General features: G+C 50.5%; 1 protein-coding gene across 1 annotated transcript in view; it reads left to right on the forward strand.

The window, feature by feature from the left end:
• ZFYVE1 (zinc finger FYVE-type containing 1) overlaps positions 1 to 4554 on the forward strand; it is a 46886-nt gene extending 42332 nt beyond the window's left edge. The window contains exons 9-12 of the mRNA XM_028141452.2: positions 1176 to 1346; positions 2056 to 2236; positions 2693 to 2806; positions 4317 to 4554. Of these exons, the coding sequence (XP_027997253.1) occupies positions 1176 to 1346; positions 2056 to 2236; positions 2693 to 2806; positions 4317 to 4549 (699 nt within the window). The 3' untranslated portion in view covers positions 4550 to 4554. The remainder of the gene's footprint in view (positions 1 to 1175; positions 1347 to 2055; positions 2237 to 2692; positions 2807 to 4316) is intronic.
• Positions 4555 to 11067: the final 6513 nt, after the last annotated feature.

The raw sequence follows: 11067 nt of genomic DNA on the forward strand, positions 1-11067 counted from the left end.
GCCCCACACTGGGGACCAAGCCATGCCGGCCGGGCAGCCCTCACTATTTTTAATTTGACTTTTGAATTCCAGATGTTAGAAAAATAAATCTGCTTATGAGGCATTGATATGTTGCTTTGATTCTGCATGAAGCCACAATTCATACTTGGAATTACTCATAAATCACAATACATCCAAAACCTTTCCCTTCGTGGAAAAAAATAAGCAGTTTTCTCGAAGGCACTTCCTTGGTGGTGTCCCCCTTATTGGGTGATTTCTAAAGCCACCGGTTAGCCTCCGAGGCCTACCTGCAGACCCACCTCTCTGCGCTTACCTGGATCCTTCAGGTACCACATGACTGACAATCTCCTGTTGTTTTGTTCCTCTTCTTCCCAGTCTCCCCTCACATGACGGTCCAGGCTATTCTGGTCCAAGGATTTCATATGGCCTCACACTAGTATAATTTTCTCACAAGGTGTTTTATGACTGTCTTTTGTTTTTGATCTGCCTTAGTTAGTTCTTGCAAAAGCTGTCGTCTCTATGGCAAGATCGTTTCTAGTCCAAGAAAACGGGAACACTGTGGTGTGCGTTTAGTCTGCGCTCCTCGTCATCCTTGGAATTAGGGAATACAGGCTCCTCTCCTTCTGTCCATTCATTCACCCATTCGTTACCTCAGCATATGTTGTTGAGTACCGTGTGCTCAGGATTGAACTAGATACTTAACAGAAATACCAAAGTGAAAAAGATAGGTCATTGTTCTCAGAGTTTATAGTCCGCTGCATAAACAGATACTGTTCTTACACGTGGGAACAGGATTCCCGGAGATGCAGAGCTATTGGAGGAACTGACAGGAAGGGCTCCTAACCCAGCCTGGGAGGGGGGTTTCCTGCGGGAGGTGTCGTCTTTATGGGAGTGTTTCCTGGAGTGCACATCTGTTTGTGGGCAAACTAAGTCCTGATTGAGCGGCTGTGCACCAAGTCTTCTGGTCGCCTTGAAGAGAACCATTCGGTCATGACTGGTTGGTGTGATGTTGCCTAGAAGCCAGAGGGATTCCCGGTCTGTCCCCGTTTTTCTCTGCCAGGGAGTTTGTGGTTCTGAGTTGGAGGTGATGAGTGTGCAGCTCACCCAGGACCCTCGCCCTTTTCCTTTGAGTGCCTTCCCTCAGAGCATGATGGGAGCCTGCATTTTCATTTCAGACGGATGGATTTCTGAAGGACAACAACAATGCTGCCCAGCGCCTCTTGGACGGGATGAACTTCATGGCTCAGTCGGTGTCTGAGCTTAGCCTTGGGCCCACCAAGGCTGTAACATCCTGGCTGACAGACCAGATAGCGCCAGCCTACTGGAGGCCCAACTCCCAGATCCTGGTATGGTGCGGCATGCTGCTCCTGTAGCCCTGGCGTGGCCCGTTTGGCTTGTGTCGCTTCACCCTGTCCCAAGCTTGCTCTGTGGGGGAGGCGTGGACTTTCTCTCCCTGTCAGGTTAGCTCCCAGGGCATTGGAGAGGGGGATACATTAAGGCAGGCAGTGTCCTCTTCGCCCGTGGATTTCCCTTCATGTTGTTCTGCAAGTGTTTTCTTTGTGGTAGATTTTAGTTTCCTTACCTGCAAGGGCCAATCATTATTGATCAGATGCCTAAGATCATAGATACAGAATCTGAAGGCCGGGAGCCTTTAGAGATCTGTTAGTGTCATCCTCGGCTTGATCCATAAATCTCGACAGCACCCACAGCAAAGGTGCACCGAGCTGTGGCCCAAATCCTTGACAGGGAACTCGCTCCTCACCAACTTCCCAGAGGCCGTTAAAAAAATAGTCTCATTTCTCTTCTGGCTAAATTAGCCTTCTGAGAGCCCTGTGACTCAGCCGCATGATTGGAGAACCTTTCCAGGCACTTCTTGGAGGAAAATGATAATCACAGCTGCTTCAGTGGCTGGAGGTTCCAGGGCCCCTCCCTTAGAACTGGCGGGGTCCTGCCGTTTCAAGGCGGTCCTGTGGCCCTCCCCCGGGTATCGGTAGCTTTCTCAGCTGAGCAGACATGAATGACACCTGCCTCTTGTCTGTTCTGGGCTTGGAACAGAGCTGCAGCAAGTGTGCTACGTCCTTTAAAGAGAACGACACCAAGCATCACTGCCGGGCCTGTGGGGAGGGCTTCTGTGATGGCTGCTCATCCAAGACCCGGCCGGTGCCCGAGCGGGGCTGGGGCCCTGTGCCCGTGCGGGTGTGTGACAACTGCTATGAAGCCAGGAATGTCCAGTTAGGTAATGTGGGGTCTGGGAGCTGCAGGGTGGAGGGCGGGACCTCTCCGTGGCACTGGGTGTTGGGAACTGCCCAGCCCTGTTCCTCACTGCATCTACTGACAGCAGTTGCTCCCTTGGTCTTGGTCAGTCTGAGTGCTGGGGTGGTGGTGGGGAGTTGTTAATCCTATCCTGTGTTTACCAGACATGGCTTAGACTGAGTCTTCTCCTTGGAGAAGGTTCTAGGTCATGCTCTGGAAGCTTTCTGCTTTACTTTAAAGAAAGGTTATAAGATAGCTCTAGAGGGTTGAGGTAAAGGACTAACAGATGCCACCTGACCCGTAGCCCAGCCCCGGGGGCCGTTGCAGGGCAGCACAGTGGTGCCCGGAGAAGAACCCAGAAGCGCTCTGCTCGGCCCTCCGAGTTTTCCTTTGGGAAGTGACTAAGAGCTGACGGCTTTTCCTTTATCATTGTCTGCAGATGTCACTGAGGCACAGGCGGATGACGAAGGCGGGACACTAATTGCTCGGAAGGTGGGCGAGGCCGTGCAGAACACGTTGGGAGCCGTGGTGACAGCCATTGACATACCACTAGGTGGGCCTGGCAGTGCTGCTCTGGGTGGAGTGTGTGTGGGATGGAAGGTTTCAGAGGGCCCTGGGCTGTCATTTTGTCAAAGGCTTGCAGCCCCAGGTTGAGTTGGGCAGCAGGAAGTTGGCTGAAAATTGGTGAACATTTGCTTGCAGTGGTTTCGTGTTTCCCTCCGGAGACCATTCTCTTAAACCACCGATTGCTGCATAACAAACTACCTGAACATGTAAAGGCTTCAAACAACCACCATTTCACCATGTCTCACAACTTGAAGTCAGGAAGGGTAATTCTTCTGTTCCAAGTGGCATTGCCTGGTATTCCAGTGTGGCAGCTGGACTGTCTCGAGGGTCCAAGCCAGCCTGACTCACGTGCTGGGCCTGGGCAGGGTGCCTGGAAGTAGACCCTCCCTCTCCATAAAGCCTCAGGCCTCTCCGTGTGGCTTCTTCATTGGTAGTTGGGCTTCTGTACATGGTGGCTCAGGCTCTAAGAGCTGATACTCCAAGAGACAAGTAGAAGCTGCCAGTCTCTTTTAAGGCCTGGGCCCGGAAACGTGTACAGTCTTCTGTAGGCACAGAGCCTGCCTAGTTTCAAGGAGGGGGCACGAGTGTCAGAGAATTTGTGGCCGTGTTGAATCTGCCACACCAGCCAAGCTGTTACTCATTTAGGATATAAGATGGCTCTTCCCTTCTGGCCTGGCGGAATGGGGTGAAGACCAGGCGTTGTAACCAAGATGGGGAGAGGGAGAGGAAGGGAAGCCCCCAGTGTGTGGAGGGCTTAGGCAGGGTTGTCTGGGCTGGGGTACTGCAGCCCTTTGTAGGGGAGAGTCCAAGGTCTCCTGGGTGGGTGGTAATGAAAATTGCTTGTAACAGATGTAATCACCGTGGCTCACAGAATGAGCAGACAGTGAGCTTTGACTCCAAGGTGTAGGAATAGATGGATTTGCCCAGGCTTGAAGTTCAGGTTGCATCCGCTGTCACGGTAACTGGGAGAGGCAGGCTGCCCTTGGCGCACAGAGCCTGCCAACTGTGCTCACCAAGCGCTCACTCGCTGTCGGGTCCCAGGCCCGTGCGTGAGGCATGTTATTTCTTGTAATCCCCATAACAGCTCTTGAAGGTGGGTGGTTAAAGACGAGGAAGCTAAGGCCCTGAGAAGTAACCTCTTGTAATCTTGCAGCTGCTAATGAACTGGTGCTCAATGGAACTGGCATTTGAATGAAGATATGTCCTGACTCCGACTTCTTGTTGTTGCTCCAGTGGTTCTTAATGCAGCTGCACCCTAGGAACACCGGGAGAGCTTACTGATACACACATTCCAGCTCCTGGGCCCCAGCCCTGAAGATTGTGGCCGGGGTGGAATGGTGAAGACCAGGCATTGCCTGTTTAAAGGGTCCCTAGGTGATTCTGTGTGCAGTTGCATTGGGAGCCGCTGGAGGGTCTGAGGACGCCTTCGTGCACCGTGGGACTGGGGGTGTTGGGTTCCGCGTGTCCCGCCCAACATGGTTCCTTCCTCGCCACAGGTCTGGTAAAGGATGCGGCCCGGCCGGCGTACTGGGTGCCCGACCACGAGATCCTGCACTGCCACAGCTGCCGGAAGGAGTTCAGCATCAAGCTCTCCAAGCACCACTGCCGGGCCTGCGGCCAGGGCTTCTGTGATGAGTGCTCCCATGACCGCCGGGCTGTCCCATCTCGAGGCTGGGACCATCCTGTCCGAGTCTGCTTTAACTGCAATAAAAAGCCCGGTGACCTTTAACCCCAGCTCCCTCTCCCCATCCTTCACAATTCCTTAGGTTCTCAGGGTTAGAAACAGAAATCTCATCGAGGTAGGCCCTCCTCCTGGTCACCTGTTGTGGTGTGTGTCCTCTCTGCTCATCCGGGGCCTTCCCCACGCTGTGGGTAGGGCAGATGGCAAGCTGGGGTGAGCCTGGCGGCAGGCCCGAAGGCAGGAACCCCTCAGGGCAGAGGACCGAGCAGCTTGCAGAAGCCGTTGCATTTATATCAGTTAAAAAGAATAAATATATCCCCATATAGACATACAAAAGGCATATGGAGTCTCTCCAGGCTGCTGGTTGCAGACTGAACACAGTCTGTCCCCAGCACAGGGATAAGGTGGCAGTGGCAGCAGGTCTTCCCATAAAACCGAGCCAGGTACAAAGCCACTGTGTTGCTGGCCACCGTTTCTTCTTCCCAAGCCTCCGAAGCCTCTCCTTCCCTTGCTTTTTCCCTTCATGCCTCTTGGTTGCCTGGGGAAGCGAGCTTCCCAGGTGCTGGCTTGGAATAGCCCAGAAGGGATCTGTCTACCTGGGCCCTCCAGAGCTGCATCCCAGGCCGTGGCCTGGGCCTGTTTCAGAGACCACTCAGCTTAGCGTGCGGGTCACCGGAGTGGGTGGAGGGTGAGGGGTAGGGTCCTCAGCCCTGAGAAGTCAGAGTGCAGGTGATGTGACACCCTCGTACCTGGGGAGAGCTTGGAAGGAAGTGGGCCTCCCCAACAGTGTTTCCTGCTTGTTGCTGCTTCTGTCTGTGCATCCACTCGGCTTCCCAAAGGCCATACATACCCTGCTCCGAAACAGAGCACCCACTTCCCACCCCCTCTAACCTTCTCAAGCCACCATCTGCTTCTGAGTGTTGCACTAGGATTTTTATTGCTTATTTTGAAGTGTCTTAATTCTTTGTTCCCAGACACATGACCCCTCTAGCTATTGGAGGGGTGATCATGAGCAATCTTCCAGGGAAACAGAGCACAGAATGGACTGTTAGTTATTTTCTGTTTTTGTTTTTTTTGAGTATATATAAATATTTCAACAGATCATGAAGAAACAAATTCTCTCTGGTCCTTGCAAGAGAAGTCAAACGAACTTTTGTTTCTCATTAAGAGCTGGGACATCCATCTCTGGCATGACTGGAAAGACTGTTGTGCTGAATCCTGTCATCATGGTGGATTTTATCTTCAATGGCCAAAAACGAAGATAGAAAAAGTGACAGAGTTCTTGACGGAACTGGTGGGTGGGCGGAGCTTCAGGGGGTACTTGGCAGTCACTCTGGTGTGTCAGTGTGACGTGAGCCCTGGAACGTGTTGGTCCGCAGACCTGCTCCCTTGCTCCCGTGGCCGTGACAGGCCCTACTCTAGTACTGTGTATCAACTTCGCTGTTATAAAGGACTCTTCCTGCTGAACGTGGACTGTGCGGCTCCTTCCTTTCACGCCATCAGTGAGTCTGGCTCCCTCTCTAGCTGATAGGAAAGTAGCTGGTGGCTTTCCAAGCAGAAGCCAAGCGAGAGGTGTATTTCTAGGGTGGTCATATTTTACTGGTAAAGGCCTCAGGTTATTACTCTAATAAGAACTTAAAAAGCATAGTCCAAACCCACAAAACCATTATGTGGGTTTTAATCTCGTGACAATGGGCTGTTTTCCTCAGCTTTGCATAGATAGCAATGCCCCAGCCCAGTTGGCTAACGTGGACCAGGAACTTGGTGGATATTCCTTAAGTGTGTTCAAACTGATGGTCCGAGAATTTCTAGTGGAAGGAACTCTTTCTAGGGCTCCACACCTGCTCACTGACTGTGCTATTCTCTTGTGCTTGGGCTGTTCAGCAGAGCTTTCCACGGAGGTGAGACCAGGTGTTGCGGGGTGGGGAGCTCAGAGCACCGGCTGAGCTATGCCGGCCTGGTCCCAGGCAGGGCAGCGTGGTGGGTGCTGTGTGGTGCCGTGGTAGCAGCTGCTTAACTTGTGTTCTTAAAGGTTTCACTCTGGTGTCTGTGGGCTCACATTCCCTGGGGAATCCGCCCTCACAGAGGAGGCGAGTGTTACTAGTGACCTATGGAAACACGGGGAAATTTTTGTCATTCCCCTGCCCTGTCTTGTCTGTCCAACTCCTGTCGGTCCCCCACTGTTGCTTCATTCTGGTGGCTATTGACACTTTGGTCTTTGTCCCTTCCCTTCTTCTTTGCCCCATCTTCTTTTCCCTGGTCTTTCTTATTCCTGCTCCGGGTCCCTTTTGTTCTTTTCTCTCTACTTGGGTAGGCGGGGCAGGGTGGGGAGGGTTTGGGAGGAAGAGAGATGTATAAGGTGTGGCCCTGTTAGACCTCCTGTTTGTCCTATGGCCATGTGGGGGCACCCCTGAGCATGGGAGTCTGCCTAGCCACAGGAATGACGCAGAACAATATTCTGAACTTCCTTCCTTCACACTAGTCAGACCAACAGAGGAAAGGAAGGGAACCCAGTGTCAAAGTAACAAAAGGTTCTTTCTTCTTGCTCCACATATCCAGTCCTAGCCTCAACTAAACATCAGGTGAAAGCCAGCTAAATACAGAATGAAAACAAAGGCTTAAAAACCCCCATTGAGTTATATTGTACATACACATTTCAGCTTGATTCTTTTTCTGAAACTGAACATACTAGTATATTCAACCAGCACCTGGATGAAGAAACAACATAACTATACCGCAGGAACTCCTGGTTCCTCCTCACACCAGGAGTATCCACTATCCCAACATATAAGCACAGATTAGTTCCTCTCCCCCCCCCCCCCCTTTTTAGGGAGGTGCTACATAAAGTTGTTTGTTTTTTAGAATTTTTTGTGAGTTTGAGCCACATTATCAACAGTTGCCGGGAAGCAAAACTCAACCGATTGAGATAATGCTCCGCATAAAGTTGTTTTAAAAAAATCTTATTTATTGATTTTAGAGCGAGAGGATGGGAGACATTGATTTGTTGTTCCACTTATTTATGGATTCATTGTTTTTTTCTTTTATATTTTTATGGATTTCAGAGAGGGAGAGGGTGATAGAAACATCAATGATTAGAGAGAATCATTGATCTGCAGCCTCCTGCATGCCCTCCCCCCTCCAACCCCCCAGGGGATTGAGCCTGCAACCCAGGCATGTGCCCTGACCGGAATCAAACTGTGATCTCCTGGTTCATAGGTCAACACTAAACCACTGAGCCACATCGGCCAAGCTTAATAGTTTGACTTTACAGAGGAAAAGGAATGGAGGATAGTTTGAGCAGAGAGCAGGTGAGGGAGGAACTTGAAACATCTGTGTCCTGAGAGCACCAGGTGGGAGGTGGAGATGGGGCAACAGGATGAGGCGTATGTAATCAAATCTCAAAAGAAAACACATTTTATTCTGAGGCACAAGAAGCCGTTGAAGGGAGGAGTCTTAGCCAGGCAGTGGGAGGCCTGGAGAGGCAGACTTAAAGGAGTGGGCCTAGATGCTTTCTACAACATCAACTAATGGGGAAATGGAAGAAGAAACTGAATTTAGCTTGCAATTGTTTTCGGAGATGGTCGTGAAAGATTTAGACCAGACAGATGTAGGGCTGACAGGTAAGGAGGACTAACTTGGTCTTAAAGGATGCTTCCCGGGACACTGATTCCGAGTACGCGCCAGAGCCTGTGGGGCCAGCTGAATCCTAGGGTGGCTACCCAGCAAGATGGTGTGTGAGGCAGGCGCTTACCTGTGGGCATTTTTGATAGCCGGTATGTGCCATTGTTCTCATTTCTTTTTAGAAGGCTACAAGCAAGCAAACCCCAGGCCATTTGACAAAGGGCTTAGCATAGCTCAGGGCTGCTGCCACTGCTGCCTGCTCATTGTCTACCTGGGGAACAGGGCAAAATGCCCTAATTGACCGTGCAAGTGAAAAATGCTTCGAGACTGTGCAACATACTAATCTTTGGGATACTGTTAGTAAGCAAACAGATCAGAATGCTCAATCAACTTCTCAGCTAAGTTTAACTGCTTTTCATACAATCTAGACTAAATGTTAGGAGCAGTGACTGCTAACTAGAGATTAAGAATAAATCACTAAATTTAAATTAGAAGTTTTGAAAGCTCCCCACTTTTAAAAAATAAAGCCTAATGAAAATCTAAAATGGTTCTTAAACAAATGTGTTTACTGAACAAGAACTTGGGCCATGTTGATAAGAGAAGTTAAGAAGTTATACGGTGATAGGGCCACACTTGTCAAAATTCACCTGGTATTCTCTTGAGTTAGAATGTCTCCACCATCTGGGAAGAGAGCAAAGTTGAACTGAGTGGCCAACCATGGGCTCCACTGACATAGTACAGAACTCCATGGGTAGTGTGGGAAGCTCTGCAGTGGACGTGCAGTAACCAGTGATTCTAAATTGCAGATCCTGTAATGAATGAACTTGTGTCTTGTGGTAACTTAGATCTTGAGAGGACAAGAGTATGTGTGGATGTGAAGGTCCTGGCTCAGCATTTATTATGCTTGTTTGTGCTCTTGGGCAGGGGCATATCATCAACGTTAATCCAAGAGACTGCAGTTAAGTGGCCACCTGGACCCTTCAATCATATAGATATTTCTTGGGACCCATGTACAGGCCAGTATGCCAGGGTTGCCGATACAGGGACAAATCTAAATGATTAAACACAGAATTAGCAAGCTTCTTACCTACTGGTGCCAGAAAATTTCATTTACCTGGTGATTCCATATCATGAAATGTTAGCATCCTGTGTTTATACTTGCACTGAGTCACTTCCTGATTCCTCCATACCACCAGTTATAATGGCAAGTATTGTCAGTGACGGGAGGAGCATGAAAAATAGAGAACATGATCTCAGGTCTTCCAGTTCCAAGTCCCAGCTCTCCACTAACAAGGTCTGTGATCTGAGGCAAGTCACTCAACATCTGTGCTTGGGTTTTTCTATATCTACTAGAGGCCTGGTGCACGAATTGGTGCACGGGTGGGGTTCCTTGGCCTGGCCGGCAGTCGGGGCCAGGCTGGCTGGGGGGAGGGACTGCGGGAGGTTGGCTGAGGGAGTGCACTGACCACCAGGAGGCAGCTCCTGTGTTGAGTGTCTGCCCCCTGGTGGTCAGTGTGCATCATAGTGACTGGTCATAATGGTCACTTAGGCTTTTATATATATACTAGAGGCCCGGTGCACAAAATTCGTGCACGAGGGTGTGTCCCTCAGCCCAGCCTGCACCCTCTCTAATCTGGGACCCCTCGAGGGATGTCTGACTGTCCGTTTAGGCCCGATCCTACAATCCAGGACTGCTGGCTCCCAAATGCTCACCTGCCTGCCTTCCTGATTGTCCCTAACAGCTTCTGCCTGCCAGCCTGATCACCCCCTAATCACTCCCCTGCCAGCCTGATTGATGCCTAACTGCTCCCCTGCCAGCCTGTTTGCCCCGAACTGCCTTCCCCTGAAGGCATGGTTAGCCCTTACTGCCCTCCCCTGAAGGCCTGGCTCCCCCCAACTGCCCTTCCCTGCAGGCTTGATCACCCCCAACTGCCCTTCCTTGCAGGTCTGGTCCCTCCCAACTGCCCTCCCCTGCTGGCCATCTTGTGTCCACATGGGGCAGCCATCTTGTGTGTTGGAGTGATGGTCAATTTGCATATTACTTTTATTAGATAGGATAGACTAGAGGCCCAATGCACGAAATTTGTGCAAGAGTAGGCCTGCCTTCTCCCAGCTGCCGGCACCAGCTTCCCTCTGGCACCTGGGACCCAGGCTTCCCTCCAGCTGCTGGCAGGCACCCGGTACCCGGGCTTCCCTTGCAGCCCCGGCTTTGTCTGAAAGGACGTCTGGTCTAATTAGCATATTATGCTTTTATTATTATAGATTAATGATACTAGTAATTTTTATATTACTAATACTGTTCTACCTCTTTTATGGGTTATTGGAATCAAATCAGGTAAGATGGTAAAGTTCTTTATAAAATATGAGGCACTAAAACTATTATAACATGTAGCTCATTTAGCAGATGGCCAATCATTCTCATCTGTTTTGATTTGGTTCTCTGTACACTAAGTTGTATTAGTTTGAGTTCTGGCAGGAAGCAGATGTAACACTCACAGGGGTAACTGAAGAGTTTAATTGGTGAAGCATCCTGGGCTAGCAACAGTGAGTTGCATCTACCAGCTGTAGGTCTGAAGGGACAAATGGAGAGAAGTTCCTGGAACCTAAAGAGCTGTACGCAGCCACAGCCGAGCAGGAGGGGAGCCAGGGACAACACTCCCATCTCTCTCTCCTGCCCTTTGCTTTTCTACCGGTAGGTCCTCCTGGCTAAACCCACCGTGGCTAGGGAGCCAAGAGGTCAGCTTGGGGAACACACAGAGCAGGTGGAAAGGGCACACAGGTGGATCTGTGGGCAGACGAAAGCTCCTCAGCAAAGCCATTAGGGCTGATCCCAATCTCTACCCCTTTTCCTCATGCAAGATTTAAGTAGATGTTCGTGCAGCTGGTTGGTTCCTACAGAGCCAAGCATCATGATCTTCTAAATCATTAATATCAACACACCATGC

Source organism: Eptesicus fuscus, chromosome 5 (genome assembly GCF_027574615.1).
Source record: "Eptesicus fuscus isolate TK198812 chromosome 5, DD_ASM_mEF_20220401, whole genome shotgun sequence".
NCBI classification, from domain to species: Eukaryota; Metazoa; Chordata; class Mammalia; order Chiroptera; family Vespertilionidae; genus Eptesicus; species Eptesicus fuscus.